The sequence below is a fragment of the Ambystoma mexicanum genome, chromosome 2q, assembly GCF_040938575.1.
Source record: "Ambystoma mexicanum isolate Mex_15411 chromosome 2q, UKY_AmexF1_1, whole genome shotgun sequence".
Classification (NCBI taxonomy): domain Eukaryota; kingdom Metazoa; phylum Chordata; class Amphibia; order Caudata; family Ambystomatidae; genus Ambystoma; species Ambystoma mexicanum.
Window position 1 is genome coordinate 124,300,547 of NC_090924.1, and position 24,076 is coordinate 124,324,622.

The 24,076-nt window shown below is 42.4% G+C and overlaps 1 protein-coding gene across 4 annotated transcripts in view; it reads left to right on the forward strand.

The window, feature by feature from the left end:
• Positions 1-24,076, forward strand: part of ABAT (4-aminobutyrate aminotransferase) — a 719,432-nt gene that overhangs the window by 616,057 nt on the left and 79,299 nt on the right. For all 4 annotated transcript variants that reach the window (XM_069647042.1, XM_069647043.1, XM_069647044.1 and 1 more), the window contains 3 exons: positions 1,051-1,188; positions 21,142-21,309; positions 22,974-23,120. In XM_069647042.1, the coding sequence (XP_069503143.1) occupies positions 1,051-1,188; positions 21,142-21,309; positions 22,974-23,120 (453 nt within the window). The remainder of the gene's footprint in view (positions 1-1,050; positions 1,189-21,141; positions 21,310-22,973; positions 23,121-24,076) is intronic.

Genomic DNA, 24,076 nt, shown 5'->3' on the forward strand with positions numbered 1-24,076 from the left:
TCCCCAAATATTGGTGGTTCATTTGAGGTTTATTTACGCCAGTAGTCTGATGTTCAGCCTCAGAATGTTTTGAGGAAACATCTCACTTCTTCTTGAACAGACACACACAGTGCCCACGTTTCTTGCATATGCTTAGGAGCCAAACGCTTCAGAATCGGTGGTTATCGTGACCATATACCTCCAAGCGTCCAAATCATATGAAATCGGGGCTCTGGAGACTATTTACAACAGCCAATTCAAACGGTGACAACCTGTGCGAATGAGCAATTACTGGAGCTATATTTTTTTTCTACCAATATTTTAGTAATGTTCCATCTTCAGCCGTAGGTATGCAACACACTGCCTATAGCAGTGCCTCGCCACTGTTCAGCTTTTGGCTGCCCACAGGTTGACTGAATGCTTTGCACTCAGTTTAGTTGGTATAACTTCTAGTTTGCTGGTGGAAAGAGTAGCCGTGGCTGTTCGCTCTCCCTGTGGCCCTTCATTATTTAAGGAGACCTTAAGGTTTTTGTGAAATGGTGTTAAGGCAATTGTTCTTTCCAGTAAGACTCCCCTCTAGCTTATCCTATAGGACTTCCCTTATGAGCATTGATAGGTCATTCTTACAGTGCTACATTTGTGTCTGTCCCGTTAACGCCTTTGCTCCTTTTCTGCCACCTTTTCCTTGGGTAACATTTTCTCTGATTGCAATTTTCAAACAATCACTTATTGGATTCTGTGAATATGTAAACAAAGTAAACGTTTTAAAGCCTTTAAAATAATCAATAATCATGAAAAATGCAAACCTTGTTTAGCAGGTAGACCTCCATAAATGTTAAAGTTCAGATTTTCAGAGTTTTGTTATTATGATCTAAAGATGTGACCATTTGTACTGGGGTCAAACGTGCTTGTTTGAAGACAAGAAACCTAATCCCACACACGCATCCGATGAAATTCTTTTTTGGGGCGATGGAGTATCTCATCGTGTATAACTTGCTATTTTATTGTATAGGTGCATTATCTAAAAAGACACATGCCCATGCTTGTAATCATCATGTTTCCTTGGTGCAGGTGGAAGATCTGATTGTGAAGTACAGGAAGAAGAAGAAGACTGTGGCGGGGATCGTTGTTGAGCCTATTCAGTCTGAAGGCGGAGACAACCATGCTTCTGATGATTTCTTCAAGAAGCTGAGGGTTATTGCAAGAAAGGTGAGGCACGTTTCTCGAGACGTGCTGATTAAATTCAAGTATATAGTATTGTCTATTGCTCCTAGGAAGTTATGAAGGAGAATAGGGATTCTGTTATTAGCACAGAGGGGAGTATTATGCATTTTTATATTTTATTTTCAAAAGTAATAAGTGCACGATAGAAAGTAAATATTCCAGCCCTCTCCCTTGAAGTGCACCTCCCACAAACCCATTATTTTTCTGAGATGTCATCACCAATGAAGGTCCCAAAAGTGCCTTGAAGAAGCCATCCTCAGCCAACTAACTATGTTAGTATTCTAACTATGCAGACGACACCCAGGTCATCCTTGAGCTTAGTGGAAACTACATACAGGACTCTGCTGCCATTAATAAAATCTACAATGCAGTTCAAATGTGGATGGCTGATCATTCACTAGCCCTAAATAGTGATCAGACTGAGCTGCTGATCGTAGCATCAGGGCCACGACTTAAGATGCTAGATCCAGCCTATTGCAGCTTCTGGATCACTGGCAACATCAAGAATGTGAAGACGCTAGGTGTATTTCTAGACACAGAACTTACTATGAAAACTCATGTTTCACACATTCGATCTTCTTGTGGCTATACTACCAAGCTACTGAATCATATTTGTCCGTTCATTACAGTCAGCGACTGTTGTCTTCTAGCCACAGCGCTAGTTAACTCCAGGCTGGACTATTGCAACAGCCTTCTGGCTGGTACTACGCATGTCAATCTTCACTCACTACAGGTTGCACAAAATTGCGCAGGTCGCGCTATTCATGGTCTGTCAAGACGGACTCATGTCTCTGGTGCTAGAAGGAAACTGCATTGGCTTCCGATCAATCATCGGATTACTCATAAGATTCTCACTCTATCCTTTAAATGCCAGACCAACGCATGCCCAAATTACCTCAAGGATTGCTTAAAGCCCCACATATCGGAAAGACAGCTGCGGTCTCTGGACAATCCCACCCTGTCCCAACCCAGATATAAGTTTGTCAGGTTTGGAGGTACTCTGTTTGATGCCCAGGCTCCGTTGTTATGGAATGTTTTACCTGGACCCATAAGATCGGCAGGTACCCTTGGCCTCTTAAAAAATAAATTTTAAAAAAAAGGGTTAAACACCATCTTTTCAATCTCAACCCTGACTATATATGTAGCCTATGCAGCATCCCTCCCTGTTTTTGAATCTTGTCTGCCTTTCTTTTTATGTTTTTTGTGCGCCCTAAGGCCCATGCCATGGGCATGTGGCACGCTGCAAGAATTTAATAACAATAATAAAAAGAAGTCCTCTTGCGTCCCTGCACAGTAAGACACTGCAAGCAATAGGAACAAAAGAAAGACTGTAGATTTCTGATTAGTCAGTTATTCCTGTGGCTAAATCCCTATAATTTACTTGTTCACCCTGTATGTTCGTACCTTTTTCACCAATCGTTTGTTCAGTCCAGCCCTAGTATACGCTGGTGTGACGCCTACAACCAAGGTGTTGAGGTCCTCCCCCTATCCTCTCTCACTACTTTTCTATCTCTAAAAATCAAGTGCTCACTTGGTCAGTCCTGAACTTTATTCTTACCGCCTCCAATTTGTGTGTCTTATTAATAATTATTCAGCCCCTTTGGTCAGATACTGGTTAAAAGTATAATTTTCACAGTCAAGTATACTTTCTCCTGTATATGTTAAAAGATGATGTATCTTTGTCAATCCCTCATATTAAGTTATAGTGGGTATTGGGGTTTGGGTCATCACCCCCAAACTACTATAGGTAGTCAACCGGTTTCAGCGGTACTCTTAGCCCGCCGCTTTCTTTAGGACAAATAATGACATTACTGCATTAAATACGTTAAAAAACAATTTCTTCTGGGTTCTCCCCGCAGTGGGTTCTCGGAGGGTCTCTCTGGGTCTTGAACGGGCGTAGTAGTTTCTCTTTACCTGGCCCTATGGGGTTAAAAATGGAAAAAGGAGGGGCATCATCAGTCTGTTGATCATGCTCAGTCTATTAGTTGTCTTTAGGGGAAATGGGAGTTACTTAATACATGAGTTATCTCTCGCCTGTCTTGACAAGTGTCTCCCCAATGATTTCGCTATCCAGAAATTAATTCTTATTTTGTATTCCCATCTTCTGGGTACTATCAGGTGGGTCTCCCGATGTGTTCAGTTTCTAGAGTTGTGCCTGTGGAACGGTTAACTGCATGTTACTGTTGCTGTTCCACTAATTGTACCATCAAACTAATCAATGACACAAGAGTTCTCCATTACCTGTCTTCAGTGGCTTCCCACTAGTCTCTTTATGTTCAGTGTTCCTCAGTTGTACATACCCATAGTTCCAGGATGTTCCAGGCTCCTTATGAATGGGATTCGTGGTTTCTCTGCAAAGAAACCAATCAATCAGACACCATTGGTCTCATGGTAGGAGTTCATTTGCGTGCAGAGTCACCAACTATTGATTAACACCCTCCCGGTTCATTCTATTATATAATGGTGTCTCTATTTCGAACGTATTCCCCAACAGGATCATTTAGTAACCGTGCCATTGCCCCATCTTATTCTATCGGTACTGTCCGTTATGGTCAGAGTGCACTCTGGAACTTACCTCGTCGTGCAACGCGTCCCGATACACTTCCAGTAGTATGGTTGCGGTCGCCATCTTGGATTCGGCTATATTTACATAGCTTGTGCTCGCGTGACATTGTATGTGGTTACTGTTCGAGTGGCAATATTTTTCTGCTTATGGCTTTGGGACTAATGTGTTTGATATTATCATCTTCTTGGATATATTCCATGTACTTCCTCGGTTGTCCTAATTTATCTAGAGAGGCAGCTCCATCGTCAGGACTACCAATTTTCCTAGTGAATCATGGGAGTTGTGGTCTCCTCGCCTGTATGTCCGAGCCGTACATACGTCTGTGGTTTCCTATGGGTTCTTTCACCAAATGGGAAGATATTCCCTTTAGGATTACAGCGCATAGTGTTATCTTCTTGGATATATTACATAAGGTCCCCCTTGGATGTGTTAGCTTGGGGCTACATTGTCGGGCCAATGTGTTTTCTCATGGATCATGGGAGTTGTAGTCTCCTAGCCTCTGTGTCCATGCGCCGTATTAGTCCATTGTTTCACGTGCATTTGTTCTAATTGGGGAGAGATTCGAATGAATTAAAAGGATAGCGTTATCCTTTTAGTTCCTTTCAATGCATTAAGCTGGTGACTTAAGCTGCCAGTATTCCATAGAGTCCCAGTCTGAAGGTAACCATGTTCTGCCACATTACTCTATGCCAAAAAACTAACCCCAGGCAATCATGGGGGGTAGTGATTATCTACATTCTCTATTGCATTCATTGATCAGACAACGGGGAACCTTATACCATATAATTATATATGGTTCTATCATATTGGCCACGGTCTTGGTGTCTTCCGGGGGCCTCATGTATGGTGAATTTGATTTCATAGTGTGTAACAGGTGAGTATCTTGAAAGGAACTAGTTGTTAATTCTACTCATAGTAATTCTCATGCGTCACTTATGTCGCACACTCTTAGTGCATCTGATCTCATGGTGTGTTATGCGACATTGCTGCCTGTTATTCCTACTCGTGGTAGCTCTCTTGCAGCACTATGACTCTTCAACAGTTGTTACTAATCAAATTTATAGAGGGAGAGAGAGACTGGGAGAGAGACTGGGAGAGAGACTGGGAGAGACTGAGGGAGAGAGAAAAAAATGAGGGGAGTAACCTGCCCCTTGCAACGCCTTCCCTATCCTTTTCATAGTGTAATATTCCTGTCTTGATCGTGGCTTTATTTTTAAGGGTTCTTTTTGGCCTTACTGTACTGCCAATGCTTGCCAGCAGATCTCTTCATTTAGCCCATTCTTGTGGGTTTGGAGTCTAAAGATCCACATCTGTTCTCTTTTTCAACAAGAGAGCGGCCATATTCCCACCTCTTCTGGGTACCAATAACTTTTCTAATACGGTCGATTCTATCTCATTTTCAGAGTGTCCCTTCGTCATGTAGTGTTCCACCAGGGGTGCTGTCCGTCATTTCGTCCTGATGCTTGATCTGTGTTCACATATTCGTGTTTTAATTGCCCTTGTCGTCATGCCGATGTACCTGATGTATTACAATTAGTGAATGTCCTCTGTTCCCACATGTTCTGCCAGCCAATGTCCAGGGATGTGGTCCGTTTGATGAATTTGCATACTGCGCAATTGCCACAAGGTGCATGTCCTATCGCCTTTGATCTATTCCAGAGTGTGGGAGCCTCTACTATGTCTCTTCTTTCATTATAAGTATGCACTAAACTATCTTTCAGATTTTTTCTTCTTTTGATTGCAAAAAGAGGTGTTGGTAAGAGGTTTTTTTTCTACTGTCAGTTTATGCCATGCTTTTTTAATTTCCTTTTTTAGCCGATTTATCACTGGCGAGGGGTAAAACGCTACTGTGATTGTGTCTTCGCCTCTGACTTGTTTGCCATGTTGGGTTAGCGTCACCTCCCTTGGTATGTTCCTGGCCCGTTTTCGTGCTTGTCTAATGATCTTGTTGGGATAATTCCTTTCTCTAAGATTTGCTGTTAATCTTTCCGCCTGTTTGTCGTGTTCGGTTCTATTTGTACAGTTCCTCCTGAACCGAAGGAATTGTCCAAAAGGGAGGTTCTCTTTTAGAGACCTCTGATGGAAGCTGCTGTACTCTTAATAGTGAATTCCTATCTGTGGTCTTCTGGTACACAGTAGTTTCAAGCCCTTGTCCCACTCTGGTGATCTTTAGGTCTAGGAAAGTGGCTTCCTTCTTGCTCGCTTCATGAGTGAATCTCAAAAATGGATTCAGTTCGTTCACCCATGTCATGAAGTTTCTCAGTGCGGTCTCGTCTCCCTCGAATAGCATCAAGATATCGTTGATATATCGACGCCAGCCCAAAATGTTCTTCGAGTATGGATTGGTCTCTTGGTAGATGTATCTTTCCTCAAAATCTGCGACATACAAGTTTGCCAGTTTTGGAGCGAAGGTAGCGCCCATTGCCGTTCCAGCTACTTGTTCATAATATTTGTCTTCTATCATGAAATAGTTCTTTGTTAGTGCAATTTCGGCCAATTGCATAATGAGTGCGATTGGCATAATCGAGGGGTCCTATTTTGTCTTGTAGTACCTTTTCTACTACTTTCAATGTTTCTCGTTGAGGAATCTTAGACCCTCCAAGAACCCACTGCGGGGAGAACCCAGAAGAAGTTGTTTTTTAACGTATATAATGCAGTAATGTCATTATTTGTCCTGAAGAAAGCGGCGAGCTAAGAGGACCGCTGTAACTGGTTGACAAAGATACATCATCTTTTAACATATACAGGAGAAAGTATACTTGACTGTGAAAATTATACTTTTAACCATTATCCGACCCAAGGGGCCGAATAATTATTAATAAGACACACGAATTGGAGGCAGTAAGAATAAAGTTCAGGACTGACCACCAATAAGTGTGCACTTGATTTTTAGAGATAGAAAAGTAGTGAGAGAGGATAGGGTGAGGACCTCAAAACCTTGGTTTTAGGCGTCACACCAGCATATACTAGGGCTGGACTGACCAAACCATTGGTGAAAAAGGTACGAACACACAGGGTGAACAAGTAAATTATAGGGATTTAGCCACAGGAATAACTGACTAATCAGAAATCTTCTGTCTATATTGTGTTACAGATGTGAGGGTTCAGACAGAGGGAGTAGCCCCTTGACTCTAATTGTAAAGACTGGAACAAAAGAAAGGCCATTACACTCCCGAGAAGTCTCAATGATGTCGACCCTCTAGAGAACCGCTCAAAAGAATTGTTGACTCGAGTTAGATATCTGGGCAGAGCCTGATAAGGTTGAAAAGGGCAGATAATATTGGCCTCTGTATCATAATTGATAGTGTTCCTATGCTCTTTCATAACTTACGAGGAGCAATCGACATCCAAGCTCAAAGCCTAGTCTTAATCATAGATACAACAAGAATAATGTGTTTACAATGCAATACATGCACATCCCTATCTCCTGACCAATCTGCTGCTCTGAGAATGTCCTTGGCTCTAGCCCCTGCCCACAATGCCTTGAAGCCATCACCTCCTAGCCGAATGAGCCCCAAAGGATGAAACATCAATGCCAGCTAAGGAAATATCTCAGTAAGCTCATCTTGCCAGAGTGGGAGAGGAAACTGCATGATGCGGCTTCCAAAATGGAATGAACAATTGGTCTTCAGACCTCTTCAGTGCAGCTATAAGATACCCATAAACGCGCAAACAGACCACACGCAGTGCAGGAGCTTCCAGAAAGTTAAATAATTGAGAAATTAGTCTTAGTTCTACATCTTAAATGAGAACTACCCCCATAGAAAAACAATCTTAGACAAAGGTCCAAAGCCTGCACATCCGAGAAATGCCTGAAAGAAACCAGACCCATCCACAACAGGTGTTTTTGCAGGTAGCTGCTGTAAGCACAAGTCATCAGGACACCCCGTAAACAGAAAGCAGACCAAGCTCACAATCAAAAGACAGGAGTTACGGGGTGTTGGATGAATAGACCTAAATGTAAGGACGCTGCCAAGAAGGAATCTCTCAATAGGTTGAGCCCACACCTGCTGTCCATTCACCAGTTGAGGTAAAAAAGAAATACCCAATGTGTGCAAGTTAATGGTACAATAGGCAGAAGAAGGAAGCAAAGTAAAAAAATGTACCACCTGCATTATATCTGCCTGAATAGGGTCAACACTCCATGTAGAGCATCATCCCACATGCCCAAACAACCCTCTAGGTACGAACAGTGCTCGGTAACGGGCCCTATTGTTGAGGTCCGAAGCCAATACCAAAACTCAATCCAGGCTCTGCCTGCCCCTGGCATGCACCATGCTAGAAGGGGAAAGGGAACCTGACAGACTGGATGGATGAAGTTTGCCTTCCTCTTTCAGAAGTAGGTCTTGAACCCTGTGCAGCAGGATGGGAAATCCTAAACCAACTGCAGGGCCACGGGAAAACAAGGTCTGAGCCAGCCAGAAAGGAGTGATCAAGACAATGCTCGCCGCATGTTTCCTAACTGGAAGCAGTGTCCTGGTGATCACTGCAAATCGAGGGAACGTGTAATGGGTACCCCTACCCCAGAACTAGAAGACCGTGTCTGTCGCCATGGCAAATGGGTCCAGGAGCCAACTGTAAACCAGGGTCATTTGATATCTCCGAAACCAGTCCCATGTCTCCTGCACAGAGAACAAAATCTGACCTTTTTAGCCTTAGCCGCAGGTGAGTACCAGTTCTTGAAAGCCCCAGAGAATTCATAACACACTACTACATGAAACACCATCCATGCAGACAAAAGTACCAATATTGCTCACCACAAGGTACCCCTTAAACCGCGTCCTCCTTGTTGTGTTCATAGCCTGTCCACCGAGCAGCGGCAGGTCACTCAGCCCGCACATGGCTATACGCAAATAAGCAATCTCACCGTGCCCACGTATTACCTGAAATCACTATTTGCTGCACCCCATAAGTGCAAATACCCTCTGTATAAGAAAAACATTATCTTTGTATTAAAAAAAGCACAAGCAAGGAGGTACTTCTCTTGGGGCGCTTCCAGCAGTAGGAAAAGAGGACTGCTAGGCTGAGGATGGCTTTTTAATGAAACTTGTTGGATCAGGATGGGTGTCCATGAATAGATGGAATAAGAAACGTTCGAGGGAGAAATAAACTAGTCATTTGAATGAAAATGACTTTCGGTTTTCACTCCCCGAACATTTCTGGTAACCCGCACCCCTTACTTACCTGTTGGCGGCACACCTTCTGTGCCGCTGTCTCCTGCATCCCTCTGCGACGCTGGTCCCCTTCACTTAAGTGCATAGGATCCCGCGCCACAGGGTCCACTTTTTTATTTATTTTTAAAACGTTGTTTAATCGGGAGCAGGGAATACCCCTGCAAACCCCAATGGCATTATAGTGAGCAAGGGTGTGGGGGACACCCCCGCTCCCCTTGTTCACTATGATACCGAATGTGGGATTTATTTGAAATTTGTTGACTGTATGCCATTTTTCGTACAGCCGGTTTTCGAACAAATCTTTTTTTTTTTTTTGCCTTCGAATATTTATACGGATTCTGACCAGGATTGCTGGAGAGGAAGTTCTCAGAAGTACTGGGTTTATGGGAGATGTAGTTTGAGAGAAAGGGTTGGACTACTTCCTTTCTGGTGTGCACCTACTGTTTTTTAAAATAAAATAGTAATTTATATAGCGGTTTTTATCCAAAGCACTTTACATTAGAACATTGTTATATACAATAATTATTACCCAATCGAAATTGGTACTCATTTTATCAACCTCAGAAGGATGAAAGGCTGAGTCGACCTAGCTGGGATTCCAACCTGCGACCTGCCGATCACACAAAGATTGCAGCAGCAATCGCTCAACCCGCTGAGCTATTTTACCGGGCCACCTGCTGAGCTATCTTTCTGGCCAACAGTTGAAAATGCTTAATAGGAAGCCTCCATGCCTTGCAGTAGAATTAGGGATTTTTTTCTCAAAATAAGCTATTTGTGAACTGAAATGCAAAATCTCTTCAGAAAGTATAAATACCTGTCTTGCATACTGTTGCATCAGGGGGTCCTCCACAAGCACGTAGTCAGTGAGACATCAGAAATAATCAAAAAAGGAGCGTACACCAAGCAAGAAGTTATGCTTTTAATTACAACTGGGCAAGCACAAATCAAACGGCACAGTAGAACAGAACTGGTTGATAGGAGCTGACAACACCGCTCACTGAGGATGGATATTTTATACAATTAAGGGTTATTGACATAGTCAGAAACAGTAGCAAAATATTAGACATCCTACTAAGCTGATTGTCGGGGCTACGTCAGCCCCCTATAGCTAGACATTTGTTAATAAACCACGATTGGTGCAAACAATCTTGACCCCTCTGTTCATCACTTCACCTGTGGCGGCACATTTCTTCCCGCTCAGCTCCAAGAATTGCTTGTTTCTTTATTTGTAATCTGACATTGTGCTGACCTCAGACTTTATTAACCTGCCATTGGTCAGCACACATGAAAAGAAACACAAGACACCCTGTGCCTGTGGGAAGAGAAGTATTCACACAGCATCCGATCAATGAGGTTTCCCTGCGAGCATCAGCGAGAACACAATTTACTTATTACCTTTCAGGGACACCAAAACTCACCTTCTGATTGGTTCCTTCCTGTATCAACCCCTCGTCCCATATCCTTCTTCCCAGGCCCACCTGCCAAGGGGCAATTTGAAACTGCTGACCATACCATGGCTGTGCCTCCCTGAACATGTTTTTATGAGTTAACTTCTTCCCGGCCCCAGCGAGCACCCAGGACCCTAGCTCGCCAACCTTGTATGCATCTGCTGATTCCTGTTCTGAGCAACTACTGTCACCTGGGAACAGTCAGCTGGCATCATTCTTCCTGCACCCCATCACCGCTGAGCGCTCATGCAATTTTGTTTGCCCGTAATGCTGGACCTGTCTGGATTAAATCCACATGATTTACTTAGTTGCAAAGGAGTGTGGGAGCCCCTCTACTGAGAACGAACATGGGTCAAATACCCTGTTCTATGGAATTTCTTCCACTCCAGAGGATCTACAACACTGTTTTAGCTCAATGCACCCATCAGAGGAGAAATAGCCATTTGCATATCAGTCTTTATCCCACCAACAAGGGCATTCCAGTACTGAAAGGCTAGGCAAGAGTACCATCAGCAACCCCAGACACATGTTTCGGCCTATTCGGGACTCATCAGTGAGGTGAAGCCGAGTCTCTGTAAGACACATGATTTATTTACAGGAGACTTTCACCTCATCGTGGTGGCTAGGTGGTTTTCCCCTCGTGTTAGGTTACCCCAGTTATCTCGTCCTCCTACCTTCGCGTGACTTCTTCGAGGCGGTCCAATTTGGATTTGGTTGGTGATTCTCCTCCTGAGATTTATTTTAAAAATTGTGTTAAAGGGTACATTTTACAGCACACTTTATGTGAAAAATTGTATAAAAAGACAGTTTGCAATCGGTTTTTTAGGGCAACTCATGACAGAAACTGATATAAATGCAAGCCACAAACGGTACACGGGTGCATTTTCTACAAAAAGGTTTTCATGGTGCCTGTGCTCATACATTTCAATGCCGGCTGCACCAAAATAAGCCAGTATTCTCATATAAAAATATATTCCAGTATCTTCACATAACCCTTTTACCAGCATATTCTAGTATCCTGATAGGAGCACTTTCACTGGCGAAGCCACCATAACAAAGCATATCCTGAATTAGACCACTTTAGCCTTGTAAGAATACTTACCATGTTGGCTTTACTTGTGATGCTCAGTAACAACATTCCATGCAAAAGTAGAAAAAATATAGCCAAAGTAAGTAAATCCTGCCACGTAATATCACTTGTGTTTTTTTTTTACCATTGATGTCCAGTGAGAAATGCCATGCCATATAAAAAAAAACAGCCACCTGGATGGCAAATCAGTCCTAGCCCCAATATGACCGTCCCGCAGGCCTGGCACAAACCGCAGCACTCAATTGCTTTTACTTTCTACATTTACCCACTCATTCACACGCACAGCATTCACTCACTCATTCACACCATACACTCGTTCATACACATACACATACACATACACAGGCATAAACACGTACATCCATCACATTTTTTTCTTTCTTACTTTCTGTCTTAGTATGTACTCTGCTCCCTTCGCTGATTGCCTTGGAGACCCTCCGGCTCCCATTCAACAAGAACTGAGCCAGAGCTCTCCAAATTCAATGCCCCAGTCATGCTGAATGTGCAGGGAGGCGCAGGAGCACCCCCTATGCACGTTCAGACCTGCATTTCCACATCCTGTATCCCCAATGTGCCATGCAAAGCTGAGGAAGCAAAACACCCCCATCCATGCATTGAAACGGTCCTATGGAAAAGACTTTTCCCTTTGAGGGTTAAAGCCAGCCAGCAGTGCCAGCAGTGCTCCCTCAGCTGCAGCTGAAGGGAGAGCTCATTGTTTTCACTGGGCTTGCTTGGCTCATCCAGAATGAGTAGCGTGCCATGGCTGCTATCGCCTATTATGGATGGGCAGGGAGTGACTTTTCTTGTTGATCATCCAAAGTTGAAATGTTTTCACCCAACCTTTGCTATTATGGATCAGTTTAAAAAATAGAATTTGACAAATTGGTAGAATTTAAATCACACACAGCCTGGCAATTCGCAGCATGGACTTCATGTGCCGATTGCTACGCCCCTTCATATCTGACTCAATGCTTTTCTCACCCAGTTCAGGTGCCATCCACTGTGCTTACACACTGGGGATTGCCTCTTGCATTTAGAAACACTTGTGTAAAAGCACGTTATAAATGCCACATCGTATCAGATATCTTTTTTGGAAAGGTGTGATGGGCGGTTGTAAACAAACATCACTGTGGGCCATATAAAGCCTGACTTATCAATTTTCTCTACCTTTTGTTCCGGACTAAAGCACTTCTTGAAATTCATAGAAACGTAAATTGAAACCCCTATGCAGATGCGTCAACCCTCTGTCCCCGCTGGAGTGAATCACCCCACTTGGACCCTTCTCGGACAAGTCAATGTCTTTTCCATGGAAAGCATACAGTGATAGGTTGGTTCCCTTATTTCTAGAAAACTGTGTATGTGCATATATTATATATCAAATGTGTGCCCTCCCTTTAGAGTCCTATTCTAATCACCAGAAGATTCTGCCTCGCGGCCTATGAGATTGTGATTACTTGCCATGGTTCCTGACCGCCAGAGAGCTAAAAACTGCAACATCATTAGTGTTACCTTGCAACGCCCCAAAAGACTTCAAGGAAACATGTGCTACGTTCTTATGATACGCAGCCTCTCCAATATCTCGTTTTATGGGGGGAGTTTTTGGCACGCACAATAAACTTGTTTTCTTTTCTCCGATTGATCTGTAGGACTAAAACACAGATCACCAAGCGTGTGGTTAGTTTTGTTTTTAAAGCAAAACCATTATTTTCCCAGGTGCAGCCTTGTAAGTAAGCCTAAGGCCAGAGGGCTGAGAGCGCCACAGTTTGCCAGACGGGCACTAGCCAGTTTTTACCACCTTTTTCAGTTATTGAGTTTGAAGAGTCTTGAACAGGTTGAAAATAGCCTTCAAAAGCAAGAAGTACTAGGCCCCTGAATAGGGGTGTCCACATTATTTTTTTTCTTTTTTTTTTTCTTTTTTTTATTGGTTTGTTACTACAAACCTTTAAAAAAATGATTGAGAACAATTCCATCACAACACATTTACATCAAAGCATCAAGAAAATGGAAGAACTACTTCGGTGCATCATTCTAACTGTCACGTTTCCGAGTTAAGGCTGAAAAAGTTTCCGAAATGCAATTAAAGATTCAGATTAGAAAAAAAGAAAAAACAATGAGAAGACAAAGATCCTTATACTTCAAAGTAAAATAAAACCAGAGTACTATAGAGTCATAAATCCTAAGGTTATTAATTATCTTCTACATTTCTTAGTTTTTTTTCTACTAATTCCAAGAAAAACGTTAGGTCAATTGTTAATCGACGATCAGCGTCCTGAAAAGAGTATCTCCACCATTATTCCATAGTCAATGATGCTTTTTCCATTATGAATCTTCCCAAATGATTTGCACGTTCTTGATGCAAGTTGGGACACAATATGTAAGATGTTTCAATGTTTCTGTGTCATTTCCACAGAGTCTGCATGTCAAAGAACTTAGACCTCCAGCTTCTCGTATGCTCTGGTTTTCCCGAGTAGGGAATTGATTTAATCGGTATTTCATGAATGTTGCTCGTCGTTTTTTTTTTGGAAACTTTTGCAGGTATGGCTGGACCACATTTAATTTTTTTTCTGCAACTGGAATCAGTTGCATGATTCTATGCTTTTTGCATGAATCACCGCTGTCTATCCAATCGATTCCACAGCATTGACTTGACTTTGTTAGGATTCTCTTGAAGTAGACACATGTCTGCTCCTATATCTGTTAGTATCTTTTCACAGCGTCTTGCCCACAGCGATAGAACAGAGTCACTTGGTCCGGTGGTCACATCTTTTAGACTATTATATTTTGGTTGTGGATTCTTGGCAGTTACTTTGCGGAATTCATTGAGTGTGTTCCAAGATATTATTCCGTTAATAGATAGCAGACTGAGTTCATATCTTATACAGTCTGTGGGCACACCCAGTGGTAAGCGCAGCACTTTGGACCAAAAAGAATGCTCCAACGATGCCCACACCACTGCAGGGCAACCGAAGGCACTCTCGGCTCCATGAATTAGAGCCGGTATGACCTTTGTTTTATAAAAGGTCAAAACAGGTAACATGGAGTGTTTACCATATTTCTTGTTTACAATGCAGGCTTGTGCTGTTAATTGTTTGCATTTGCTTTTGACTTTATCAACTCATGGGGCATTATTTATGCTCGAGCTGAGCAACATGCCCAAGTACATTGTTTTGTTAAATCAATCTTCCCTTCACCAAGTTTGCACAAAAACTTTTTTTTTCCAATAGGATCTTTGTTTTTCTGCATGTCTTGTAAGATTAGAATTTCTGATTTTTGAGTAGTCGCATTCAACCCATTTTGTTGTATGTATTTATCTAGAATGCATAGTTTTCGTTGGAGACCTATTGGTGTTAGGTCTAGCAAAACTAGATCATCTGCATACAGTATCCAATTGATTTCTTGTCCGTTTATTTTTGGAGGGTAGATGTTTGCATTTTCATATGCCTCACCCAAGTCCGATAGGAACAGATTGAAAACAATCGAGGCGAGGGGACAGCCTTGCTTTACACCGCGAAAAGTTTTTATAGGATCCGATAGAGTTCCACTTTTGTCCATCCTTATTTTTATCTCGGTGTCCGTATGCAAGGCTTTAATTGCCAATAATAGGCTGGTTGGGCACTTCCAATCGGACATTTTTTTCCAAAGTAATTCTCTATCTATACTGTCAAAAGCTTGTGACAGGCCCACAAATGCGAGATAGATTTTTCTGTTTCTTTTTATTGCATCCATTTTAAGTATGTTAAGTATAAATAAATTTAGACCACATCCCACTCCTTTGACAAAACCAGATTGTCAGCAATCTATATGATTGGACTCTTGGATCCACTTTAGGAGTTGTTGCTGCAATTGGATGGCAAAAATGTTTCCCAAGACATCCAGTAGGGCAATTGGCCTATAGTTTTTGGGATCAGCTCTGTCGCCTTTTTTGAAAATTGGAATGATAATTGCTGTTTTCCAACTTGTAGGGATTTTTCCTTCGTTGGCGATTGAGGTGAACGATAATACCAAAAACTTTGACCACTCATCCGGATTTTGTTTGATGACAAAGTTGGTTAAGCCATCTGGACCTGGGGCTCTTGATGAGGAACTTCGTCGGATGCTTGTTAAGATAGCTTCTCTTTCGAATTGCAGGTCCCATTTTGGTAATTGTGGCAGAGGGGGGTCAATTGAGATACTTTTTTTCTCATATACTGCTTGATAATGTTTGATCCACTCACTCTCCCTCACCATGTTGGTTTGAATTGCTTCTTGGCGACATTCAATGTTATTTATCAGGTTCCAAAAATCACAAGAATTTTTATTTTTGAGACTGGCCAGCATTAATTCGCTATCTTGCTGGTACATGATAGCTTTATGCGAAATTTGCCAGTTTTTATATCTTTGTTTAATGGTTTTATTTGCTTGTTTTTGTTGTTCGCCTTTAAGATTTTTGTGTTGTCTTAGTTCTTTTCGGAGTTGCTGTTTTCTTTCACGAACTTGCTGATCAAATAGATGTTTCGGTTGAAAAGAAGGTTTTTGGCAACCTTTGTCTTGGATCATGAACTGTTCTAGAAGAATGGTATATTCAACTTTCTTGTGTGGTACTTCCAATTTATACTTATCGTATGCAATTGTAAGATTTTTCACTTCCTGAGGTTTTATTCGGAGCCGCGATCTATTGGGTTCTACCGTCACTTGATTGTTCCATTGCTGAGGCTTTGCAATATTTGTCATTTGTATCGAAAGCTTAAGTTGGCTGTGGTCACTATTAACATCAGGTGTAATTTGAAGAGATACAGCTCGACGATATAGATTTTGTGATATAAAGAAGTAGTCTATGGTTGATGATTGTTTCATACATTCCCAAGTTGCCTCAGGAGGAATATCGCCTTTGATGTTCCCATTGACCATGGTTATGTTTCTTTCTTCCAGATCATTACACCATCTTTTTGCCAGTTTTCGAAGTGGATTACGAGGGTCACAACCATTTTTGCTCTCTTTCAGGCAATCCAGATTTAAATCCCCACAGAAAATAATGTTTGGATGTTGTTGGATACTATTTATTTCATCAATCAAGTTGTTTATCAGTTTTAAGAATTTAAATCTACCCGCATTTTTGTGATGCCAGTATAGGTTTAGAATATGGATTTGGTTGACATTATTGTTTGTATTATTTTTAGCAGATATCACTGTATACTGTATGAAGGAAGAGAGATTTGATGTTTTTGCTATAGACCAACCAGAACTCTTTTTAATCATAGTCAGGAGACCAGCTGATGGACGTCCCTTGGTTCTTGTGATGGCTGGATTTATTGCCAATTGATATTCATCTGAGATTGGACAAGAAGCCATCCAAGTTTCTTGCAAACAGATTATGGTTAAGTCGTCACTCCAGTTGTTGGATCCGTTGAATAAATGCACAAATCCTCTGGTGTTCCAGGATAAGATTTTTATAGTAGGACCACAAGGTCCTTGTTGGCATTACCTTTTGTTGCCGCCCAAAACACCAGCCAACCAATTCCAATTTGAGTTTTTGTTTGAATTTTGTGTGTCCGTCCCAGCACTGTTTTCGTTAGTGGAGATGTTTGTATTTCCATTTATCGTGATTTTTATTTGTTCGCCAAGAATAAAAGGTGATTGGCTCTTGACTCCATCTTCCGTTTCCAACCGCAGCTCGGCAGAGTTGGTCACTTTCTGTGAATTCTCACTATAAGCTTGAGAGTTCTCAGTTCGCTGATTCTTTTTTGCCTGAGTTCTGTCAGCTTCTCCCCGGTCTCTTGTTCGGTCTTCTTGAGCGACAATAGGAGTTGTGATCGGAATCACTTCATGCATGTCAAACCCCATAGAGAGTAAAAACTGAATTGCATTCAGTAGAAGGTCACATATGAGTCTCGAGTCTATGTGTAGCCTAACTTTGTCATTCTGTTCTTCATTGACAAATTCAACCGTTTGAATGTCATTTGACTCTATAGAGCAGAGGCCTGGCACATGATGCAATAAACGTAAAACATTATTTCGGTTTAACGTTAATCCATCTTTTGTGTCTAAAATTCTTTCAAGAACCAAAACATGTTTCCCAGGACTCTTATGTTTTACAGCTCGTGGACAGAATTTTTGGTTTAGGCCCCTACTTTTTTCTTCATTTCCTGAGACTGTGGATTTAAGCGTAAATTCTCTTGAGCAAAATTGTCCAACGGGAGAGTTGCAAGAACTCTTAGGTCCATTGATGTTTACAGCTTCAGTTTCACTTAAATTGTCACTTGGAGATTTTGAGTATGTTTTGTCAAGTGCTTCTTTGTCGAACACCCTCGGAATTTCTTTTCGTTTTCTTTTTTCATCCATAGTCTCGAATTTTACTTCTGAAACTGTCATAGGTTGAGCTTTAGTTGCATCCAAGGGCAGGATCAGTTGACATATTCTTCCACAATTTGCCACAACTTCAATTGATTTTTCCATCTGTGGTTCAGCATTAGGTACTGTAGTTGGATCCGAACAGATTTCCTCTGTTTGGTCATCCTTTTCTTCATAACCCTTTTCATCTTCAGATGTGGAGAAATTAAGTAATTCACTCTGCGAGAGTTCCTCATTTTCCACATCTAAAATCAGTTCTTTGGTAAGAATTTTGTCATTTGTTTTGTGGTTTGTGGGATCTTTCATTTGATTTTCACTCATGTGTTCTGCATTTACATATACATTTAGAGCCTTTAAATTTCTTAGAAATTTTCTTGAGCCCAAGTTATTTCGTTTTCTTTTGCATTTTTGATTTTTAGTTTTCTTTCCTTGAGTTTGATTTGTATTATATGAGTTTTGCTTTTCGAAGATTCCATAGTTTTTTCCCCTGACCACATTTTGCTCTAGCAGGGCTGTGGGTATAGAGCCATTGCTCCCATTCTGTTTTTTTAAGGAGGGAGTATCAGTTCCACTTTTTCCATCAACGAGTCCGGAATTTCCATTTTCCGCTTGTTCATTATTGTCCAACACAGGTTGGGAGGCTTGAATAGGAGTTTCACCTGATCCAAGGATACCAGCCGCATTGGCGGAAGTAGAGGGAACAGCCTCCGAAGGACACGTAGCAATGGAGCTCTCTGCCAAATTTTTCTTTTCTTGATGGATGTTGGCACCTTGTGGCTTAGTTGATACTCTTTGACCAATGTCATTATCTAGTTGGATTATTGGCAGTTCTTTGGCGACTGCTTTATGAGCAAAGGTAGCAACCAAATTTTCCAACGTTGACGGCTCAGGAGTTTGCTCTTCCTCTAAGCATACATTCGATACTTCTCTCTCATCATGAAATGCACATACCGTGTTATGATTTACCAAGGGTCTTGTGAGGTGTAAAGACAAAGTATCGGCAAGTGCGATTTTGTTTGTAGTCATTTTCAATGGCAAGTGTGAGGTGCGGCAGGCAGCTAAATCACACTCCTCTCTTCTTAGTTTTTGATTTATTTTCAGCAAGCCCAAGGCTTCTTTAGTCACTTCGGCTAGTAGTTTCTTATCCTCACAGTTTATACGCTTTTGATCAATTAGATCTTTTAGTGACTGGTCTATCCTCTGAATGTTAGTCCATATGTTATTAGATACTGAATCTCGTTGAGACTCTGGGGCATGAATTTTGGAATTTAGTGAGGCAGACAGAGTTGTTAGATCTTTTATATTGTCACTGATTTGTTCATACATCTTGAGCATTGGTGCCATGGCTATTGTCAGTGAGGACATGACAAAAGGTCTTAGTTCATTTAGGGCTTCTTTAATTAGTTTTTGAACATGGAGCTCACTCATAGCTGGCTATAGAGAGGCTCTATGGTACATCCGTTTTGGTTTTGACTCATATCGTCTTTTTTCTGTTGCAAATGAAGTAGATTCATCATTTGAGGACCATTCGGTTTTCTCATTTAAGGACAGCCGGGTAGGTGGTGTTGCTGTAAAACTCGCGTCCTGTTTATTACATGATAATTTTGGTGACAGAGTTTTAGCAAGTGGCTTAGGTCTATTTTGCGAACATTCGAATGGAGGAGACGTGCTTAAGGCAACACGTCTTCGTTTTCTAGATCCCACTGGCCTATGGTTCATTGGTGTAGATTCTTTAAATGGATACATGCCTGGTTGCTGTAATAACACAGAGTCCTTATTGTGTTCCTTTACAATATGTGTTTCACCAGCAGAGACCATTTTTGAAGAAGTTTTTGAATTTAATGACCCATTCATTTCCGTCAAGTCTAGCAATAATTTGTTCACAATTGCCAGAGAATTTCTCCTTTTAGATGGCGAAACGGGAATTTCGCATGACGTATTACTCTTTGTATGAGGTACAGTGTCTGCATTTTCCTCTGTATTCACTTCTGTCACCTCTTCTATCACCTCTTCAGCGGTCCAATCAACTGTGTGCTTTTCCATGTATTCAGAGGTCTGTGAGTTCATATTTACTTCTGACTCTTGCCCCACTACCAATTTCTTTGTGGACTCATCTCCTTCCTTGGGCAGATCTGGGGAGAGTGTGGCAATATGAATATTTATGCCACGATTTTCAACATGGCTCACAAGACTCATTGTAGAGTCAACTGCGCTCTCTAGCCAAGAGCCGGTACTTTCAGATGTTAGCCGACTCTCCCTGGGCGCAGGCACGCCAAACTCCGCACAAAAATCAGAGCGATGCGTCTTTCCAGCACAGACATCCTGCATTCGCATCGGCGCCAATGCAGACCCCGCCGCTGTTTCTCAGCACATCACAGCTGAATCATTGAAACTCCCCCATGCACTCGGTTCACGAGTACCAGAGACCGCCCCCCTTTTCGGGTTAAAGTTCCTCGGAACAAACGAATCAACAACAGTGGATTCCCTCGAAGAGCCCATACACCCCACCTCATTAGGTAATTGCTCTGCAAGATTTGCACGTTCACAATTAAGGGTAGGGTTTGGGAAGCACTGTGTATGATTTGTTATATGATGTGTGAGTGAGCATTCATCATCATTTTGAAAGCAATCCACTTCGTTTGTTGTGTTGTATGTTATGTTTTTGTGCACAGAATTCTGTGGAAGAAGAATGGTACGGGGGTGGGGGAGGAGGTGCACTTGGGGTCTCTTACTTGTGGAGCCTCAGGACGGCTCATGGTGTCATCGGACGGTTCCGAGCTCCCTCGCTCAGTTCGGTGTAGTTGCAGCCGCGTCAGGGGATGATGTAATTTTCTGAACGAAGGCTTCTTGCGACTCATGCCGAAAACAGCCAAACTGGCGTGTAGAGATTCACAAGTACGCCTGGTGCCTGTTTAGCCTCGTGAGCCTCCAGAGACTCGCGAGACTCTGCAACGACTCCGCGCCGCTCCGCGGAATGGAGGGGGATTTTAAGTGATTCCACACCCTCACCAGTAGTAGAGATAGAAAAAGGACCAATATCAGTCTTTCCAACAGCAGCTCCAAGGACACAGGAAAGTAGAGTAACAGAGACTCACGAGACACTGCACCAGGAGAATTCATGTTGGCAAACCTACTTCGAAAGGAACATTTATTTTTTTAAGAAAGTTTCCAAAAATTGAACATTTGCAACATGTAAAGCATTGACACATGCCTATTTTCCAAGCAATGCTCTATGTATGAAACTGATCAACAATGTGCTCAGTCTGACACTTGTCCAGGAGCCAGGTGTCCGCCCTTTGTCCTATGTTCTAATGCTTCCTTTTGCTTGCACAGCACGGCTGCGCGTTCCTGGTGGATGAAGTGCAGACTGGATGTGGAGCTACTGGGAAGTTTTGGGCCCACGAGTATTGGGGACTGACAGACCCAGCCGATGCTGTGACATTCAGCAAAAAGATGTTGACCGGGGGTTTCTTTCACAAGGAGGAGCTCAGGCCGGACGCAGTAAGTTACCCGGCTGACAAATGTTGGCACCAGTCATGATTTAAACATGAATTATTTTCTGTGATACCAGTAGCCAGCGAAAGATGTGGTTAAGAGCTTGGAGTGCTGAGGGAGTGGATGATGAGGAGTGGAAGATGCCCAGGCCGAACTTAAAATTCCCTACTTTCTGATAGACTTACCTTAAGCACCTGCCACATACCTATCATGCCTTGGCCATGCCTCGTTAACGGGACTTCAGGAGAGATGTTCACAGCAAACCCGGGGTGCATGTCATTTGTAATTGATTTGCCGGTGACCACTGTTGCACATGCTAGTTTAAGAGCTTTCGAGAAAGAGGGGTGCTTTATTCCTTTAATGAAGATTTGATGAGAAGTGTTGAACCCAGATTTCAGGACTTGGCAACTCTTGTGTGCCGGCACTTGGGCTCCACCTTTTCTGCAAGTTTTATGATTTTATATTCAATAATAAACGGTGGGCCTTATAATGCATGGTCAATCGAGCCATAATCGGCAAATGTAATTTGAATTTTTACTTGCACAAATTACGCATGCACTTTAATCTAAAATTGGGTATGTTTGGAGTATGTTACCTCATGACTCTGGATTTTGGTATACCTTGGTTTAGGAGGTGGTGCAGTGTGAGGATATATGCAAGTCTCGTGTGATGGGCTGCTATGTGTCTTGGCTTATGGCACCGTTGTATTGCTCCGCATCTGACACGTTCATGTTTGAGAGGGAGCAGAATATGCACATGCAGATGAGTGGGGTTACAGATCTAGATGATTGTGTTCGTCCTCCTTAATCCTGTCATTCAGGATTGGCAGATTGGGCTGCCAGGCTGATGGGAAAGACGGGGTCAGCCTATGCTTATTGTTTCCTTCCCACTTATCAGATTTGAGGGTGTTGGAAGAGCCAGGTTTTAAGGCTTTTCAGAAGGCAAATTGGGTAAGTTAATTCCACTTGGAATCGTGCTGACGGTTCTAGAGTTTTGTCGTCTGTGCAAGGATAAGTGATCCTCCCCCCTTCCCAGCAAGGCAAGCCTTCTTGATGTGTATAGAGCAAGAAGGACTTATGCCTATGGTGGGAAGAGAGTGTGATTGACTTGATTCTGACCAATTGGATTGCAAGAATTCCTGCTCAATCACATGCATCTCTTGATGGGCTATGCAGAGGGCCTGAGATTCATTGTAACTGGGAGCTAATAGAGAACAAAGAGTGCAGGGACAACGAAAACAAACATATGGGCATGGTTGCAAGATGTGGGGGATACTCCAAGAAAGGGCGAGTCTGCCTGAGTTCTAAGGTGCTAAAAAGCTATTGTAACTGCAGAGTTGATCTGTTGAATATGCAAAATGTCAGAATGCGTGAACATGCCAAAGCTGCTGTTTGCCCTTTCAGACTTTACATTACATTTCTATTACCATTCATTCATTACAGTATTCGTATTTGTCTCACCCCCTGGTGTGCTCTTTTCACTGTAGGTCCTAGCCCCCCTGTCCCCAACACATATTCCAGTTGAGTTCTCATCTGAGCCCATCCATGTAGTACCTCCCTGTCCACTTCTGTGCTGCTCTTCCTGGATAGACCTTGATGCTCAACAATCACACTTCCTGAAAGCCTGTGTTTGAACTCCTGACAACGTTTAATTCCTCATTTGTTTTTAAGCCTTACAGAATCTTTAACACTTGGCACGGCGACCCCTCCAAGACCCTGATGCTTTCGGAAGTACTGAATGTCATCAAGCGAGAGGACCTGCTGAGCAATGTAATGCACTCTGGGAAGGTTCTCCACGACGGGCTGCTCGACTTGCAGGTAAGGCGTTCAGAGAATGGATAAGGGAGCAGAAGGGGTTCGGAAGAAAGTAGCAGAGATGCCCTCTGCAGAAACGGTGGTGCTTCCTTGGCATCATAGACCTTCCGTACCAGTCTCAGGTTATTCCATGACCTGCCAAACAGTTGTATCACGAGCGGCAGGCATGCCTTCTCGGCTCTGCCTGCTCCCTCTGGAACTCGCTGCCCCTGGAGCTCTGTCCATTCTTTCATAACATGCATTATATCATAATCCTAAAACCTGGTTCTTTGCTAGTGACTTGTAGGAACATTTACTTGTCTCTCCCACTTTGTTTTATTATCTTGGGCCTTAGCTATAACACTGCCAGAATGTGTACTTTGTCAGATTGATGGACGAAGCCTTTGTTAATCTCTGAACAACACAAAATAAAACTCACGCATTCTCATAACTGAAAACACTTTAATGGACTGATTGTTAAAATTCTCACCGACATTAATCAGTTATATGATACCTTTGTCACCCAGTACATCACTCACAAAAAGAAATGTTGAGGAAACAGTTTTTTCTCAAATATGTCAGATTAAAACTTTAAACATGCTTATTTTTATCTCCACTATATGAACAGCATTTTATCCAGCATTGGGGTTTCAACATGAACTAAACTGTAATGTTTTTTTTCCCGCTACGGGGGTGATATGCCAAGTTAGTCACCACGTGAGAACAAATAGATTCTGTTTTCAATGCTCTGTTCCCTTAGTCCATTCACTATCAACCTCACCCCATGTTGCATTGCTAGTCATATTGTAAGAGCCTCTGCATTAGAAGAAAATACTTCAATTGCATTTAGAACAGGCTATGCACCAACCCCCGTACCAAAAGGGAAACATGGTTTTATGTCAAAATTGACACTTTGCCAATCAGCAATTTACCATTCGCACTGTGTCTGGTTGCTCATCACAATCTCTGGAGCCAAGGAT